Here is a 19,404-nt window from a genome sequence, read left to right on the forward strand (position 1 = left end):
AAATGTTGTATTTATACTATATTATTAAAGAGTAGGTCTCATGTGAGATAGTCTCACGGTTCCTAATCTATGAGACGAGTCAATCCTACTCATATTCACAATAAAAAGTAATACTCTTAGCATAAAAAATAATATTTTTTCATGGATAACCCAAATAAGATATTCGTCTCACAAATACGACTCGTGAGACCGTCTCACACAAGTTTTTGCCATTATTAAATTTGGCCATCCACTAACCAACTTGTATCTATCAATGTGATATCAAAGTTTTTTTTATTACAGTTTTAATCTTCATAATATTTGTTAACTAACTCTACGGTATGAGTTTATTAATAATTTTTTATATATATCTAGTTTTTTTGATTTTTTCTCCAACTTATTTCTAATTAATCTAAAATTCAAAATATTTAAATAAATCTTATCTAATCATTAAACAATAAATAGCACATCATAATAAATTAAAATATATTTTTTTACATAAAAATCATCAAATAAAAAAAATTATTACGACATACGTAGTTAACACTAGTCTTTAAAAAATTAATTTATGGGCAAATACGGATTTAAAAAGTTTATTGTGAGATAAATATAATATAATATAATTTAATCGAACGTTCGCTCACACACACAATCACACACATTGACACACATACCATGTGTACGCATCTATACATACGATACATACACCCGGCGATCTCCATACAATTACTATTTCTTCCTTCCCCTTCGCACATTTCCGCTGTTTATAATCTCCTTTCTGTTTCCTTTTCTAGCTCCTTCAATTCCTCCCGATTCAGGTAATCATATGCTTAATTAGTCTACGCTTTCCCATTTCCGTATGATGAAAAACAAGATCATGCGTAGCCTAATTAATGAATGAAATTGCGGAACCGGAAATTTTGCAATTATTAGGTCAACCTACATTTATTGCGGAGCGAAGAATTTTTGTTCGCTTGCATTGTTTATTAATTGCTTAAATAAATGAAGTACGAGGGCAATAACGTCTGGATTTGGTACTCTTTGATGTCGATTGGATGATTATTCGTAAGCAGATCATTGTTTAAGTTCGAAATGCGTATGGGGCGTTGCAATTCTTGGTAATATCGATGTTCATGTTCATGTTCATGGATGCCGTTTTTACTTTCACTGTTTAAGTTGGATTTCTTTTCTTTGTGGGTTTTTGAGGTTGGCCAATTTGGTGTTAATTTTTGTTAGGATTATTTATTTCCCTTCAATTTTTTTTAATCGTTTGATTCACTTACGTAGTTGCTGCTGATATTAAGAATTGAGTAGTATTTTTGTTAAATTTATCTTGGTTAATTTATTATGGAACTAACTTTAAGTGAAAGATGAATTGTCTATGACGGAGTTATGGGGAAGTTTTTTTTAAATCGTATTTTGCCTGTATGAAATTTGTCCTCTGTTTACTGTTTTTTCTTGTGTTTAGGATTTTAGCTTATGATTTGGCTTTTGGGCTATTGGTTTCGTGGAGCTTAAGAAGTTCCCTCTCATAGAGTAACAAAGATGGGTCATATCACTGGGGACGAGTCTGAAGACAGAGTCCTCTCTAGCGATTCACCTCTGAGTAACGATGGTGATAACTTTTTCAGAGGTTCAGACGGGGGGGTTATTCTGAAGAAAGGTCCATGGACAACTGCTGAGGATGCAATTTTGATTGACTACGTGAAAAAGCATGGGGAAGGCAATTGGAATTCAGTTCAGAAGCATACGGGACTTTCACGGTGTGGTAAAAGCTGCCGCCTGAGGTGGGCCAATCATTTAAGGCCAAACCTGAAAAAGGGAGCATTCACACCAGAAGAAGAGCGACTAATAATTGAACTTCATGCTAAAATGGGAAACAAATGGGCACGGATGGCTGTGCATGTAAGCTTCAACAATCACCTTTTGCAATCTTACAGATCATTTATCTTTTGAACGCATGAAGAATTTCATGTACTTCAATATAGAATCTCTGCTTACAGCAGATAAATTTCTCAGATATTTATGAGTATAGATCTTAAATGTCTCCTTCAGCGTGATTGTGAGTTTGATCCAAACTGATAAACTATGTAAATTGAGTTTTGCAGTTTCTGATATGCGTGAAATGAGAATGCTTCTTCTGGATGCCTTGAATGAATTCTCCGGAGGAGTCTAATATGCACTTGTAAAATCATTATTGGGATTAGTTAGTTAGCTCATACTTTTGCAGATTCGGTTGGTGTATATGTTACTGATTGTTACCCAAGAAAAATAATTTATTTCAAAAACTTATCCTGCAACTGTTAGGTTGAAACTTCCCTTGATAGACATAGATGAGGAGATGTTGGCATCGGGATGTTTACATCATGAAAATCATCTCGTCCAATGTTCACATTACACTATGCTGTTAGCTAATTAGTCTCGGCTTTAATGGGTGGAAAAACCAAAACAGATTTGTAGCATGATTTTTCTTTTTTCATATACGCTGCCCTATGATCATTGCATATTACAATGTAAAATGGTATTTGAACAGTCATATTTTTGTGATTTGAAAAATATTCGTAATCAATCGTTTCTGTTTCTCAGTTGCCCGGACGGACAGACAATGAGATAAAGAATTATTGGAATACTCGAATAAAAAGACGTCAACGTGCCGGCTTACCTCTTTATCCAACTGAATTTTTCCAACATGCACTTCCAGAGAAACAACAAAACCGTAATTCACCTGGGATATTTGGTGGAGATGAAGGATGCCATGATAGTGTGCCAAGCCATGGCTATGAAACACCTGATGTCATGTTTGATAGTTTAAACATGTTACCGTACAGACCAGAATTTCCTGATATTTTTGCTAGTGGTTCACTCGTGAGCGGTTTTGGTTCTCCTCAGTTTTTTAGTTTTCTTCCCCAAACAGTTGGATTGCACAAACTTACTCAAGAACTTGATGAACAAATGGACTTTGGTGGCATTGCTGTTAATGATGCTTTCCCAGTTGACATGGCTCGAAATGATCGCTGTGAGAATAAGATGTCTCAATCCTATGGTCCCTGTTTCCCATCTGACACTAATCACACAAAACAACTGTGGCATTTTGGTGTCAGTCCGGATACTCATTTTGTGTCGAATGACATTTTCTCTGCTTCTGAGCCCTTGGAAGGTGCTGAGAAGTTTGAGCTCCCTTCACTCCAATATCAAGAAACCAATTCAGGTGTCTGGGGCTTGCTTCCTTTTGAAGCTACTCCTGAATCATTGGATTCTTTTATTCAATCTCCCTTATCTGGGACACAACCGTCACATTGCCCTTCTCCACGGAGTAGTGGCCTCTTAGAGGCTTTACTCTATGAGGCCAAATTTATAAGCAAGTCAGAGAATCAGTCTTCTGACAAGGCTACATCATCTACCATCAGCCAAGGGGCTATAACATACTGTTCTTCCTTAAAAGCACACTCCGCAGAGATCAAAGGTATTGACCCGACATCCCCATCAGGCAACTCAACAGGATCGATTTTTAACGGGTGCAGTCCTGCTGATCCCATTGGCACTGCAATGGAAGAGAAAATGCACGGTTAGAATCTATAACTTTTCTAAATGATTCATAGGTGACAGAAACACATAGAGGGTTAAGGTTTAACTCCATAAGTCTATTATTTTTTGATATTATATCCTCTCATTTCTGTTAGTTTCAGATCATTTAGTCTCTCTCTGTCTCTCTCTCTCACACACACACACACGCGCGCGCGCACGCACACACAAAAATTCGCACAAACCCACACAACACACCCCACTCTGTTGTTCTCAGGGATATAGAGGCAAATGCTTAATGTCCTTGCTCTTGTGCATCTCTAATGGCTACTAGAGAATCCTGTACTGGTTTTCCTTTGGCTTTATCGTTTGTAGTCTGCTTCCTTTTTTGCATTTGCCCACACCCAGCCAAGATTTGCATCAAGTACTTTAGTTCTAGCTACCTTCTCATTTTTTTAAGAGCCTAATGCAAACCATGATATTAGAAGGTTCTCTAAGGAAGTGGGTTCAATTCCAGGACGTTGTCTTGTCTTCAGGCACATTTCTTTTTTATTTTCCAACTTATCTTGAGTTTCTCAAACTTTACTCGAGAGACTATAAACAGTAAGTAATTGTAGTTCTTTTTCTACCTTTGCTTTTTTGGAAATCTTTTCTGGATCAAGAGCATAAGTGTGTTACTGTTTTTATTTTTCTCTATTTTTTACAAGGTTGTATATAAAACTCAACTATTAATATCAACTTTAAAGTATTTATTTGGTGACGATTGACATAAATTGTTGTGTAGTTTGTATGTGATCTTGTGTGTCATGCCCTTTTCACTTGAATAGAAAATAGTTTATCAACTCCCTGCAGCCATATTTTTCATGATTACTTTGCTGATACCAGAACTCTACTCTTGAGTCACATTCGTCTTGAACTCAAAATGGGAGATGAAAGACATAATTGCTTTTGGAGTAGGAAATTGAGATTTTCTGTCTGCCCCATATTGAGTCTACAACTATTTTGTCAATTTGAATTTTTGTTGGCTCGCCAAATTCTTCGATCTATGGAATGCTTCAGTAAACAGTGGATATATATGCTATGCAGAAAAATCTTGGGCTTATTTGAAACTACAGTCTTGGTTTTCTTCTGTAACCATTCCGCTAGCTTCTCTGCCCCAATCTTGGAGTTGTGAAAATTGGACCTGTTGTAATAACTAGATATGTGGCTTGTGACTGCTGATTCCTTGGCAAGATGATGGCCGGCTAATCCGTGCATTTTCAGTAGAAGCATGTAGTTATTGGTATTCAAAGTGCCTGGAGGATTGAACCTGTTAGTTTAGGAGGTCAAGGTGATTATTCAGTTTTTTTTAGGTGCTGGTTGTGAGTAGAGCTGTCATGAAACATATCCAAATCAGATAGGAATTTTAAGCTTTTGCTTGTTTTTTGTTAGAAAACAACTTGCAATCTTGAGCTTGGAGAAGCTTGGAGTAAAACTATCTTGCTAAACTTAAATAAAAGCTCGAGAGTGGTAAGTGAAACAAAATTATCATTTTAAGCTTAGCTCTAGATCGATTAATTTACTTTCAAGCTCAAGCCTTCCAGAAACCTTTTAAGCCTCAGAAATATACTTTTGTTACCTAGAGTTGAACAAAAAGATTAAACCAAGAGCAACATGAAAGGGTGGTGACGTGTTAGGATTATTGTACTGCACCAAAGGTCATGGTCAGCAGTATCTCCACAATTGCTTAGCGGAAATTGAAGGGTTGGGATGAAGATATCGTGTCCTTGCTCTTGTGTGGGTAGTGTAGGTAGCTTTGGTAGGAAATACCCCACCAATGAAAAAGGAGGAAATTATTTTCTATAGTTGGGTTTACCAACTTTTTCATAATGATCTTTCTGTACTTTGCATGTATCTTTCTCTTTGTTTTTAGACTCCTATTATTTCTTTACCATATACATCATCATACATTGTTGAATGAAGATGGAAGGCTGTGTATGACTTCAATAATGATTAAAAACAGGTTATACAATCTAAAGATTTTTTTTAATGTCAAAAATTTATTATTACTCCACGAGGAGTTTTCAAAGGGCTTGAAACTAATGTCATATCTTGTGTGTTTTCGTAGCAAGTCATGTGAAATCAGAAGTTGTCAACCAAAGTTGTTTCCTGGATGAAGATAGGAAAGAAAATTTGAGCCTTTTGGACTGCTCAAAGTCTGATGCTATACTTGGATCATGCTGGCTTGAGCAAAGTGGTTCTAGTGTGAAGCCATGTGGCCGCATAACCGATGCCATTTTTCTTGGCGATGGTTTGGGCAGCGAGTTGAAGAACATGTCTTCTGGAACTTCTGGTTGGGGACTTGGTTCTTGCACATGGAATTACATGCCATCTGCCAACCAAATGTCCGATCTTCAGTGAAAATCACCATTTCTATTGGTTTCTGTACTTTTCTCATTCTTTGTTATCATTTTGCTATCAAACTTTCTCAAAAGATGGCTTCGCCATATAAAGATGAACTGATGCTCATTGTCTTTATTGATGTACTTTGAACCGGTCATGCCATTATGCCCCTTTGCAAGGTAGATTATATGATGCACTTTTTTGAGATACATTGTTCTTATACCTCGAGACGTCAGGATTTGATTGCAGTCAGTGTCGTTTTTTCAAGAATCCAGTGTATACTGATTACCGCAGCGTAGAAGTTAATTGAGTTATATAATTATTGTAAACTCAAGTTGTTGTGTTAGTGTTGTGTTGCTGTCAAATGCTGTATTTAAACCATGTAACGGAGTTCTGAGGCATAAAAGGATAATGGAGAAGTTTTAGTATCGTCAGAATAAAAGTAAATTTAATTTCTATTCGTATCTGTCTGCCGTTGCAAGTCGATTTCTTTACGCCTCCCGCACCTAACATATCGCAACAAGCAAATAAACAATGTTGGTTGTACTCGTGCTTTTACCAAATTTAATTAATTCCAAAACAAAAGCAATTAAATTTAATTGAATTTTGAAATTTATCAAAGTCTAATAATTCCAGAATTGGTGATACATACAGCTTATGAAAGTAAAATATGAATTACCACGTTGTGCAAACTGCAAAGCTTAGCATGCTTTGGAAGGTCTTGGCTCAGGGGATTGCCCAAAGTGTATATTTTCAGCAGCTTTCACTTGAATGTACTTCTGTGAGGCGTGAGTTTTCTCCCGTGGGAGAAGGGTAGACACTCAAATGATGAAATGAGTTTTAACCGTTTCGATTTCAAAGTCTAAAGGGAGCTCTCAAGAAATAAGTTCAACTAACCCGTACAACTCGTTCGATCGAATTCAAAGTCAAAGGGAGCTTGGTAGGCTTGGGACAATCTCGAAATAAGTTCATCTAACCCATACAACTCGTTCCATCACATATCAACGAGTGAATCTTGATATTTGTTTATTTATAAAAATAAACTGTTGGTGATCAGTGAAATTAACCAACATAACGAATCTCGTACAATATATACTTATCTACATTTATTGCACCAAGTATTTACTGTTTCGATCACATGAACTCGGTAATTCGTTACAAATTGATGTAACAGAATATATACACATGACCTGATGTCGGAATGTTAAAGATGCAGTATTTGCTGCCAAATCGGAATTGGGAAAAGGGAGTCATTCTTGATGTAAACTCTACCACTAAATTGCAACATCACTATGCTGATAGTTCACCAAATAACCTGTAAAAGCCAAAAGTAAACAAATATATGTCTCATAGTCTTTTAAAACACCATACATAGATTGGGTACAAACTATTAACTTTGAGAAAAGTAAATACTCAACAAATCAAAAACCCCTTTCTAAGATGCAAGACTAAAAACATTTATGTCCAGAATCATGTCACAGAACCCTCATTTAGCGAAAAATGGAGTTCTCTGAAGAGTTCATTGAAGATACCTTTCTATTCTTTCTGAATTCATTGGATAGTATTTCTCGAAGCCTCTCGCAGGCTTATGGGTAACTGATGGTTTGGCACACGAGAGCCCCTTTTCGGTTCCAGAAGTATATATTTCAAGACCACATTGGAGACAAAGGGATTCAACATCTGACTCCTGTACAAACCAATTATAGAAAGATAACATGAAACAAATTATCTGTATTTCTTTTTTTATAAAGATTACCAACCAGAAAACTATAAAATAATGCCAAATCAGCTTCTAAGAAAGAAGGAGAAGAAAAAGTAGAATACAAAACAGAATTGAAGATGCACCTTCATCATAAGGAGTTTAGATAAGTGGGACAGTGCGTATGGTTGAAACTTGTATCCTCCATAACTGATACAGGACAATGCCAATATTCTCACCTGTGGTCAATTGCAGAAGAGAAAAGGCAGTTAGTTGTAAGCTACATGAGCCAGTTTACTAAAATTCCGAAGACCTGATCATAAGATAACGATTCAGTAAAAACAGAGCCCTTCACTAAATGTCTCGCTAAATTTGATGGATTTGGCTCATATATTTGAATAAATATGTCAAAGAAATGTTAGACAATACCTCCTGAGCCTTGAGATGTTTAAGATCCAAAGTTGTATCCTATGGGTGTACATACGTAGATTTCTTTTTTCAATATTATATTATTTAAGCTATAATGGCACAGAAAACATACATTAAAGTTAAAGAGAAAAAATTCAGACTCAAGGAATTTGGGTCATACTAATTGAATAGATTTATAAAAGAAAAGTTAGAAGATAGCTCCTGGATGTTAAGTAAAAATAATCAGAACTGCATCAAATAAATAGTAAACAATGTATAATGAAAAGAGGTGTCAACAAAAGACAAGAGTAATTATCTGAAGGGTGACAAAGAAAAAAAGAAAAACTGAATATTAGAAATCTCTGACCCTGTGAAAGTTAACAAGCTTGGATCACCTAGTAACTAAAAATAGAAAAATGAGCCAACAATTAATTTAATGCTGACAAGAGTAACTCAAATGGCGAACCAAATATTTTGAACTGGTCCCAAGTACACAATTTATCAATCTACTGTTTATAAACTAAAGCAATCACAGATGCATGATTTGGTGCAGAAACACATATGCCGAGTTGTGATTGTTAAACCTCATTGACATAAGGTTCAACAATGCAGTATTGCAGATTGGATGCTTCCTCTTCCACAGTAGAAATGAACCGCTTGTAATTGCCCAATCGATAACATCTGCTTTATGCATAGATAAAATTAAGAAACATAAAGGATATGAATGCATGACTTATTTACATCTCAAGGCAAATATGGACATAGAAATAATGGAAAAGCTAGAGAGACTCCTAGTTACCTTAAAATTTTACGAGCAAAACACATCTCCTTTGACTTTATGATTAGTGCAGGAACGTGGAGGAACCACAAAGGTAAAGATTCACTATCCTGTATATTAATAGAGAAATTTTTTAAACAAGTAAAATTATGCAAATCAACAAGCTTGAATTCAGCAGTAATTGACAACATAAAGAATTACATGGTTGTTCAAACCCAGATGAAGAAGCACGTAAAACGAATGAAACTCGGCTTCGTTCCTGCATATAGATTGTGAAGCTCGATTTGCTTCATAAAGATTAAATAAAGTTGTCAGAGTTTTCATAAGCTGCTCCATGTTGAGGTGACTCATAGAAGAAATATTTGGATTGCTACAAATCCTATGAAGATGGTGATGAGATATGATGTGAAACTTGATCTGTATAAAAAAAACAAAGGGTTAAGAAAACATTGTGACAGACTAAATCAAGTTGAGACTAAAAAGCCAATATCTGCCTCCTAATGGACCAGAATATTTCAGAAACGGTTACTTGGAGAAGAAAAGGAGTTTGAAAATAGGGAGGATATTAAGCCGCAGTGGTTGGACGGAATGGGATATGCTTTATTTTCTTTCCGCTATTTGCTAGTGAAAGCTAGGGCAGGAGCATTGTATTTTTTCTCTTGTAAAAGGAATTATTTCTTTGGTTGGATAGAGATGCTCACACCGTTGAATAGATTTTTACTCTTATTTATATTTGTTACTAAATTCTGTAGTTCTTGGTTGTTTAAAAAATTAGCACCTAATAAACGCGAAATGGTGCATTATCAATCATGGCACATCGCCAATTTAATGATCACATGGCTCAACCCTGTACTATTTTGTGCTCGCTGCTAAGAACAAAAAATTAGAATCCGGATTAGCAAAGATGAAGCTAGCATTCATGATTTCTTTCTTATTTGGTACCAAAAGACATGGCTAGTCATAGATTTGAGATCTCAAGAAAGATTACTCAATAACCCTTAGCTCCTCCCACCCCATCTTTTTTTTTTCATCTCCTTCTAAAATGTATTTCTTCATTTCAATAAATAAAGCATCATTACAATCTATAACTAAATTAAGCTTAGGATATAACAAGGGCCCACGACTGTTGTTCCCCAACTCAGCGCTAAAGCAAAAACACAAAGCTGTCTTGCACACACAACAAAGAGGAAGAACGTAAAAACTTTAAAACATGTAACAGTCCTCAATAAATCTACATGTATAAAATGAGAAAATGGAGCTATTAGTTTCTAGTGATGGAATGAAAAGATTTCAGAGTCAATTTCTTGTAGAAACTAGATGGAATATTACACTTATTATAACCCTGCCATGTCAACTAGTTTTCAGATATGAACTAGATAAGAATCCAAAAATCTACACTAGTTTATAAAAACAATTATAATCTTAATTTTCATCATGAGTGCGAATTAAAACTGTTTTTATAAGAAGACTTGGTTCATGTAACAGAACTTTTGACTCTCACTAACAGAGTCTGAAGCAATAACGGAAAGGGACCATGATTGATAGAAACCTCTTGCCAACAGAAGAGATCATTACATCTCCACAAATGAACCTGGATTCAATAGACACTGTCATATATATTAGGTGTGATGAAAATGGAGTAACCACTGATCTGCAACAAATATGACATGCCCAACCAACGAGATTCTACCATAAGAAATTATCACACAAGAAAAAGTAACATGGCGTTAAATGTTTGAGCTATGTTTGTGTCTTCTAAACAAAATAGAATTTATGATATCATTGTTAAGAACTGCTGGGTAAACACATTTATAGTTAGCCAGCTGAAAAAAAAAACAGAACTAAAGGATAGGACAATTAGATCAAATTGAAATCATCGCCACAAGAAAAACAGATATACAAGTGAAGGCATTTGATTAATAGGCATACCATTCTCTCATACATATGAATCACTTGGTCACCCATAGCATTCTGCATACTAAGATCTTGCCTGATGCATCTTGTCCTATCAAAGATGAAATCATGAATCACCTCAAAAGGACACTCACTAGAATTCAGTAAGTTGAGTAGATAATTCAAAGTGTCCTCCAACACTGAGACAGGCCGCACATCAGAAGCTTTCAAATCTCTTGTGGTTATAGTTCTGCAAAACTAGTATAATAAGAGGAGATTAAATAAAGTTTCAACTTTCAAGTAGAATACTAAAAGAGAGAAGAGCTTGTCCAAAGATTATATGGAGTAAAACTTTGAATGAAAGCAATATCCATCAATATCATTCTTAATCAAGTCTCAACAACCACCAATGACCATCTCATTCGACCAGATAAAACTAGTAATATCAAGAAAAATATCGTTTACTTTCAAATGCCGCACCTTTTTAACCGCAAGATTGGCAGAGCTTTTAGCAGGATTGCCATGAAGCCTCTCAAAGATAGCCAAATCTCGCAGTTTCTCACGCCTCGCCATCTCTTCCTCTGCAATAATACAAATGCAAAACTATTTCAAGAATTCAAATCAGCACAAGGTTAAAAAAAGTTTTCCCTGAAAATGAACAGGTGTGAATTTTTTTATACCTGGGCACATAAAAGGGCACGTTCCAACTAAGGTGGGAAATCCTTGAAGGCCACCATCATCCTTAACGACATTATTATCAGCATTTTCCCAATTGCTAGTGGTTGCATTTCGGCTATTCCTCGAGCTATTAGAATTTGTGTGTGAAAATTTGGAATTTGTAAAGGGTTTGTAGGAATTCTGGGATTTGGCAGAGTTAGAGGAAGAAGAAGAACACAAGTTTCTTGCTTTGATTGGCTGGCGGGTTTGAGGGTTCTTTTCAGCCATGAATGAAAGCTTGCACACCTGGGTTTCGATTTCAAGATCTTCTATGTCACTACTGCCAAGACGACCCACACCTGTTCACTTACAGGGAAATTTAGTCCCATACATCTCCCCAGTACAATTCAACACTTGCAGACCAAATTTATATTTGCCCTTTAAGTCACTGGTTTAAAAAATAAAAACACTATATATATTTTTAAGTTGCGTTTAGATTTGTGTTTAAATTTAGATTCGATGATTTGAAATATATTCATGTCTAAAAAACAACTATTTGAGATTTGAAAATTGACGAATCAATTTATCCAAACAATTGATTTATTATTATTGATTTGAAAGCTCTAACTTCAAATTAATGAGTCCAAACACAATTTTAATCCATTCTATATTTCTGAGGTCATTAACTCATAATCGTTATTATAATACAATTTGATTAAAATTGTTTAATTACAGCGGAAAACGAGTGAAATTTTTTCTTTAAAATAAGCTCAAATGTGACAACTATAATTATGATATTAAAAATAGTATATAATAAAGTCTCATTTAAACATATCACATCAGAAAATATGATCACACATAATCAAAATCAACTATATACAACTCATATCCTCGTGACATGCCCAAATATATAGATACATACATACACTAGGATAGACCACTAAACCTCAACTTAGATGTGACTCCCTCCAGAAGTACCCCCTCCGGTCTCCTGATAACTTGAAGTAATTGTCATTGTCCACACACAAAGACAACAACAGTCCCCCTTGGGGGTGAGCAAAGCTCTAAATGAAGCTACCATAATATATGCAACACGTGTCTACACAATGATATATGATATGCAATGCATGCATGTCGTAAGGATATCAGGTCAAATGCCCATTCATTGAGAATATATCAGAATCAATCGAATCGTTATCAAATCAATGGCTCGAGCTGGCACACCAGTCTCAATCAAGTATAAGGAATTATCGTATTACAGCGTCGGCAAAGTATCATCAAATCTCAAATTTCAACCAATCAATCATCGGGGTCACGAATGACTATGCTTTAAGGGCCACATAATGCCAAACATACTATCGTGCTCACAAACCCCAGAATCAAATCCAATAATATAAAAGTATATAAGGATCATAGCTCAACGTGTATGTCATGTATCGATGCATGCGTAAAATGGTGTGTGAACAAAATATTTATTTTATACATCGTATATCAATCATAAATGTCAAGTATATCACATCAACTCAACAAGAAAGGCATATAGACACATATTCTCAGTCAAATCAATCAAACATATATCATATGACACAGGTACCTGACGAATATTACTCGATCACAACATACCTCAATTCTTCGTTTCCAATCAATGTAGCTTTAAGATTTCAGTACAAAAACGATATCTATATAATCAACATCTTCATTTCACTCAATAAATTCAATGAAAATCAACAATTTAAGTTCCAAAAAGCTTTTGAAACTTTGAAAATTCATATCAAATTGAAATCATAACATAATTCGATTTCGATTTTAAACAGAAGTTTCTAGTCGGTGATTTTATCGCATATATTGAAATTAACTTCAAATACATGTTAAGATTTGCTAAACAACCCTTAGACTTATAAATTTGGTAATTTAGTCCCTAAATTTTCAAAAATTCCATATTCGTCCTAGAATTTTCGATTTATCTCAATTTCAGTCCTTGGACTCTTCAAAAATTCGGATTAGCCCCTAAAAATTTAAGAATTTGCAATTTGGTCCCCATAATTTTCGAAAATACCTTGCATGACCTTATTCTCGATTTTTCTCAATTTTAAGCCTTAAAACTTCTTTTTGGATTTAATTATCTACTTTGCATAATTAAGGCTCATAATTCATGCTCAATTTCTATAGTTTCTATTGTCATCTCTTAAGTTCAACTATAGTAGAGCATGCAACCTAATTTCTTCTAGGTTCTTCTTGATCCCAAATCAATTCTCATAACCAATTTAACATTTAATGAAATAAAAAAATATAAAAATATTAAATAACTAGGTTACCAGTTATTAGAATCGTGTCTTTCTCCTCCTCAACTTCTTCAGCATGCACCACATAAGCTCTGCCCACAGTTGGTCCTCTCTTCCTCGGGCAATTTAGAGATTTATATCCATATTCATTGCATATGAAGCACCTATATGATCCCCACATGCACCTGCCATAGTGTAAGCTATTGCACTCTTCGCACAATGGCCCCTTTTCTGGTTTTGGTGCTCCAGGCGGTGGTGGCTTTTGTTTTCCCGGCTTCCTCCATTGTCCTTGGGGCTTTTGTTGCCCTTGAGCTTGCGGCGGTCCTGTAAATTGCCTCTTGACTAGTTGAAAGCTCTGTTGGTGCTATTGCCTCTTGCGCTGCATCTCAAAGTCAATATCTCTCAAGGCTTGCTCAACTTGGAATGTTCAAGCAGTGGCAACTGCATAATCCGTCGGTCGCATCATCATTGCATCACGGCGTACTAGGTCGAAGGCCATCATAAAGTGCCTTAATTTCTCAGCAGCATCCCTAGCAATAAGTGGTACAAAGTGACAACCTCTATCAAATCTTCTAACAAACTCAGCCACAGTCTTGTCTCCTTGACGAAGAGTCATAAATTCTCTCTTCAAGCGTCCTCACGTCAGCAGTAAAATACTTCTCATAGAAAATTTTCTTGAATTGCTCCCAAGTGAGTGTGGCTAGATTGACTCCATGCTCAGCTCCTTCCCACCAAAGCGAAGCGTTGTCTCGTAGCATGTACGTAGCACACCTAACTCGGTCAGCATCTCCCATATTCAGATAACGGAAACGCACCTCAAGAGATCGAATCCAACCCTCAGCAGCAAATGGTTCAGTGGTGCCAGAAAATTCTTTCGGACCTAGCCTCCGGAACTGATCATTCATGCCGTGTTATGCTGAGCCTACTGCTCAAAGAAACGTGACATGCCCTCTAGAACACGAGTAGCAGCATCCCCATTAAGAGGCAGAGGTGCATTCCCTTGACGATCCTCATTAGTCTCAACTTGCCTATCGGTATTAGGTGCGTGTCTAGGAAGCATTATATCTGAACATTTTCTAAATTCTAAACGTAATCAACATGCATTTAAATCTAAGTTTCTATTCATGCAACATATACTAATCCCTTTTTGAGCAACTTTAAGCATATATAGAATTTAACCTCAAAAATCTTTTAAACATGTAACATAAACGGATAAACCATGTAAACATGCAGGTATCCTCATAAAAATCATGTAAAGCAATTAAACTTACAGGCTTGAGGCTTGACGACTGAGCTTTCCAGAACTGGCAATGGCACAACCCTTTGCAGGAACATTACTATGATACTAACTGAAACATCCACTACTAGGTTTTATTAAAAAAATGCTAGAACTTTTTTTTTTTCATTTCTAATTCATTCGGCCGAAACACTAAGCATTTAAAATATGAATAATTTGCAACATGTAATTAGTCATTTTCAATTTTCCTATATTTGCATGCAGTTGGATTATGTTATCGTTTTTTTGGACATGACATCAGCGATCCACTCTGATAGATGTTTTTCAACCATTTCAGGAACACGTTCTTATATGGCTATTGCTGTTTTGGCTTTGAGTATCTTCATTGGATCGTCATAATGACATATCACATGTAATCATCTTGTGCGGCTAGATCATGTGTATTTTTCAATCGTCATAGTCTTCTTTTGATAATATAGGTATCTTATTAAAAGATGTCATTATGAAAATATAAATATTGGAGTTAAAAAAAAACCTTCTTTTATACCACGTGTTTGGATCATTACATAGACTAGTGAGGATAAGTGAATAAACTTTTTAAAAATTTCTTACAAAGTTGAGCTGAATTTAACAATTTTTAGTTGTTAAAACCTTTTCTTGAATGACTAGACTGAGTTGGATTTTTAAAAATAATTAAGTATTTAAACGGTCTGGCTAGACTAGTGATATTGTGTATATTCCATACAAGCAACAATTCACAAAGGGGCTAGAAACAGGAAAGCAAACAAGATAAAGTTTTTAAGTAATAAGACCAAATTTTATGAATGTTCAGATATAAACACTCATATGTAAAAAATTCTTTAACTTATGAAGGAATCCATTAAAAGACTTTGGTTAGTAAACTCTTGTACAAATCCAGCTCGACTAGGACTTACCACTGCCTAAATCAAAACTCTTAGTGATCATTCAACAACTTCTAGCTGTTTAAGAACCCTTGGTTCACCAGAAACAATAACTTCCAATGGATAGCTTTGAACAACTAGAGTTGGTTAAGGTAAGACAGATTGATCCTTGAAGATCTGATATGGATAGATATGCATTTTTTAATTGAGCAACTTGATATTTGAATGATTGTTGAGTGCTTGAAATCTTGAATATTTTCATATTTATTAAATGAAACATCTTCTACTCGTTTTTCTTTAAAATGTACTAGCAATTTTTTATTTTTTTTATACTTGCTCTCGGCCGAAAAGAACACATACATATATATTTATAAAGAATTTTCCATTAAAATAAACTCACCACTTAATTATTTGAAAATCCAAAAACGTAATTCGAAACATAAAATCGTAAACGTCAACCAAACATAGACTTAGAATTATTTCCAAAATAAAGCATACACATCTTAATCCCTCAAAAGCTCCATAAGCCATAAAACTTTTAAGGTAAACTTAAATCATAAAAATAATGGCGGAAAACTAGTAACGGTCTTGGGTTGTGTGCACTTTCAGTCCAGCTAGATCAACCATCAAGTCCTCCATCAAATTCATGCTCACCTGCATCGATCACACCTAGTTAGTCTAATGACTCAGCAAATCTTAACCATGATAATAAATAGTACTTATACAATCACATGCATCAATAAAATACTTTTATTAAAAATAACTTTTCATGAATATTCATAAGCTTTAAACCTTTTTCCTTTCATCATAAATTATTTTCATTCATCATATATATATACATTTTACTTTTTATTGAATTCAGATAGTTAATTGTGACTTTGTTTCAGCAATAGGTTGATGGATCCATCTACGTATAATCATGGTACCAGGGGGCAAAGACATCAGCGACACTCTCACCCGTCAACTGAGCCTTGACCTTAAATATCATCTGTTAGGATCGGTTTGACGTGTCTAAGTGTTTAGAAAGATGTGTTGAATAAATACTTTGAGATTTTGACTTTTTTTAAATAATGAATCAATTTTGTGACAAACTGATTTCAAGAATCTTGCTATCAATATCAGTCAGTTAACTAGTTTAAGAGCGGAAATAAACTAATTGATAGATTGAATACTTAAAAATAACTGAAATAATGAACACAAGGCTTTGACGGATGTTCGGAGACTTCAAATGCTCCTACGTCACCCCTTCTATCAAAGGATGGTATTTCACTAAAAAGCTTTGATTGATTACATAAACTATAATAACTCACTTCAGTTTGAACTTAAACACTGTCAAACTGAAACTTTTAGTTTCTTACAGCTTACCCCAGTAGACAATCTGATTATTTTTCGTAGCACAACTGATCTTAAAAGATCGAATACAACAATGTAATGTGCTAGTATTTTTAGCTCAAATGATAGCCTAAAAGCTATGAATATATCTGTAAGGCCCGAGATTATACCATTTTAATCCGAGATTATTTAAATTACGAATCTTGGAATAATGAATTAAATTCCACAGTTTTCGTAATTAATTAGGATTGAAACGGAATTAAAAAGAGTTGTGAGGATCAAATTGCAAATAGTGAAGATTTCAGGGGCTAAAGTGCAATTAGCACTTGAGTGGACACTTGTCACCATGCATGAGATATATATAAAATTTACATTTTCCTTCATATGTTGGCCAAGAAATCGAGGGAAGAGTGAGAGGAATTCTCAAATTGCTTCGTAACTTTTAAATTGTGATTTTGTGAAATCCGTCCGTCCGATTTTGAATCCGACTTCGGTACCGAGTTCCTATCGACGTAGGCTACAACTGGACGTAAGTTTTACTACGTTTTGACATGCTTTGAAATTATGCTATTTTCAGAATTGAATGGAATTCATATATGATGTTCTTGACATGTTAGACATCGTAGAATCGAAGTCAGATTGAGAAACAGACTGATTATGGAGTTGATATGAATTTTTAGGGTATATTGATTTATACCAGACAGATTTGAATTGTGATTGAATTACAGATTGTAATGGATATGAGTTATGATCTGTAATTGATGTCTGTTGATTTGGTATTGACGGGGATACTGAGATTGTACCGTTATGCCGTCGATTTGGAATTAAATCAAGATTGATCAGATTATTATTGATTTGAAAGGTATACTGATATGAGATTATTGGTATTGTCATTTCCAGACAGGCTGTGAGTTCAGGACATCGACTGAGCCAGAAACCGACGAAAAGGAAGGTATAAGTCAATGTGGTATTGGGAGATGGACTTGAGTCGGTTTAGACTTGGGTTTCCCTAAATCACATACTTTACTTTATTGCATTGATATTTGCATTGATTGATTGATATACTTGTTTTCTTGAGTTATAGATTACATGTATTAGAAGAGTAATCTTATGACAGAAGTGCCGTTAGTGGTGGGATCACCACGGGCACATTGCACGATGTCATAAGATGGTGTATTGGCGGTTGTTCCAAAGACTGTTACTGGATGTTTGGCTATCGATGTGGATAGGATGGTGGCTTTTTCTATTACTGTTAATCAGTATTGTATCGATGTGGATAGATTAGTAGCTCTTCTATTACTGTTAATCGATGTGGATAGAATTAGAGTTGCTTCTATTACTGTTAATCGGTACTATATTGATGTGGATAGAATAATAGCTTCCTCTATTACTGATAATCGATACTATATCGATGTGAATAGAACTGGAGTCTTTTCTATTACTGTTGATCGATACCGTATCGGCGTGGATAGAACTGGAGTCTTTTCTATCACTGTTAGTCGATACATGCATGCCAACTTCTGGAATCGGGATCCCTAGACTAGGACTGAGTCTAGTCTGAATGATGTAGCTACGAGTATTTTCGACAGTGTGATATGGATTATGTTTCAGATTTTGTTACATATATCGGTTACCTGATTACATGCTTTATATTTGTTTATATGATTGCATGTTTCGTTGATTTATACTGGGAGTATATTCTCACCGGAATTATCCGGCTGTTGTCTTGTCTGTATGTGTACATGACAACAGGTGGGACAGGTACAGGGTTGAGGAGATGAAGAAAGATCGAGATTAGAGTGGAGATTCCGGACTTTGAGTATGATGTATAATAGGGTCACTTGACATTAGTTGTTAAACCTTAGTTTAGTTTGAATAAATTTTTGTGATACAGGACTTGTATTTTATATACTGATATGTATATATGTTTTAATTTCACTACGTTCCGCACTTTAAAAAGAAAAATTTTTAGACCCTGTTTTATAATTGATTAATTAGTCCCAAAGATGATTAAGAATTTGATTAGCGTCTGGGTCCCCACAACAGGTGGTATCAGAGCGATAGATCCCTTAGACTGAGTTAGAAGCTAGTGAGCGGGGTAGATTGATTTTATTGCCTGCTTTTGATTGCTAGCATGATTCCTGTTTTAATATATGCTACCTGAATTATCTGATATTGATATGGTATTGTATATTATTGGAATGGATCAGCTGTAAGATGATCCGAGGAGGATTGAAACTGGTAAGTGGTATTTGGAATTACTAACCTCTTCGATTATCAGATATGCCTCCGAGAAGGATACCAGAACAGGGAAGTACATCGAATCCTCCTAT

At 35.2% G+C, this 19,404-nt stretch overlaps 2 protein-coding genes across 4 annotated transcripts; one reads left to right on the plus strand and one right to left on the minus strand.

Moving 5' to 3' along the window:
* The first annotated feature begins 642 nt into the window (after positions 1–642).
* Positions 643–6,296, plus strand: LOC140809886 (transcription factor MYB33). Of its 2 annotated transcripts, none has more exons than XM_073167657.1 (4): positions 643–797; positions 1,448–1,884; positions 2,566–3,544; positions 5,609–6,295. In XM_073167657.1, the coding sequence occupies exons 2-4, from the start codon at positions 1,525–1,527 to the stop codon at positions 5,899–5,901; spliced, it is 1,632 nt and encodes a 543-aa protein (XP_073023758.1). In that variant the 5' UTR covers positions 643–797; positions 1,448–1,524; the 3' UTR covers positions 5,902–6,295. The 2 variants fall into 2 exon arrangements, with proteins under 2 accessions (XP_073023758.1, XP_073023759.1); XM_073167658.1 differs by lacking the exon at positions 643–797 and adding an exon at positions 830–1,097 and having other exon boundaries at positions 5,609–6,296.
* A 590-nt stretch (positions 6,297–6,886) lies between these two features.
* On the minus strand, positions 6,887–11,739 carry LOC140809887 (SAC3 family protein C). 2 transcript variants are annotated; one of them, XM_073167659.1, is made up of 9 exons: positions 11,342–11,739; positions 11,142–11,242; positions 10,698–10,919; positions 8,970–9,185; positions 8,790–8,878; positions 8,575–8,671; positions 7,729–7,821; positions 7,416–7,570; positions 6,887–7,198 (listed from the first exon to the last, which is right to left on the minus strand). In XM_073167659.1, the coding sequence occupies exons 1-9, from the start codon at positions 11,604–11,606 to the stop codon at positions 7,174–7,176; spliced, it is 1,263 nt and encodes a 420-aa protein (XP_073023760.1). In that variant the 5' UTR covers positions 11,607–11,739; the 3' UTR covers positions 6,887–7,173. The 2 variants fall into 2 exon arrangements, with proteins under 2 accessions (XP_073023760.1, XP_073023761.1); XM_073167660.1 differs by having other exon boundaries at positions 11,142–11,264; positions 11,342–11,483.
* Between the last annotated feature and the right edge of the window lie 7,665 nt (positions 11,740–19,404).

This window comes from Primulina eburnea, chromosome 13 (genome assembly GCF_022965805.1).
Source record: "Primulina eburnea isolate SZY01 chromosome 13, ASM2296580v1, whole genome shotgun sequence".
NCBI lineage: Eukaryota > Viridiplantae > Streptophyta > Magnoliopsida > Lamiales > Gesneriaceae > Primulina > Primulina eburnea.

Coding starts and splice junctions, on each gene's coding strand:
- LOC140809886 (XM_073167657.1), top strand. CDS start 1,525: ATGGGTCATATCACTGGGGACGAGTCTGAAGACAGAGTCCTCTCTAGC. Junction 1,885..2,565: donor GGGCACGGATGGCTGTGCAT/GTAAGCTTCAAC, acceptor TCTGTTTCTCAG/TTGCCCGGACGGACAGACAA. Junction 3,545..5,608: donor AATGGAAGAGAAAATGCACG/GTTAGAATCTAT, acceptor GTGTTTTCGTAG/CAAGTCATGTGAAATCAGAA.
- LOC140809887 (XM_073167659.1), bottom strand. CDS start 11,606: ATGGCTGAAAAGAACCCTCAAACCCGCCAGCCAATCAAAGCAAGAAAC. Junction 7,571..7,728: donor CTAAACTCCTTATGATGAAG/GTGCATCTTCAA, acceptor TGGTTTGTACAG/GAGTCAGATGTTGAATCCCT. Junction 7,199..7,415: donor AATTCAGAAAGAATAGAAAG/GTATCTTCAATG, acceptor TGGCTTTTACAG/GTTATTTGGTGAACTATCAG.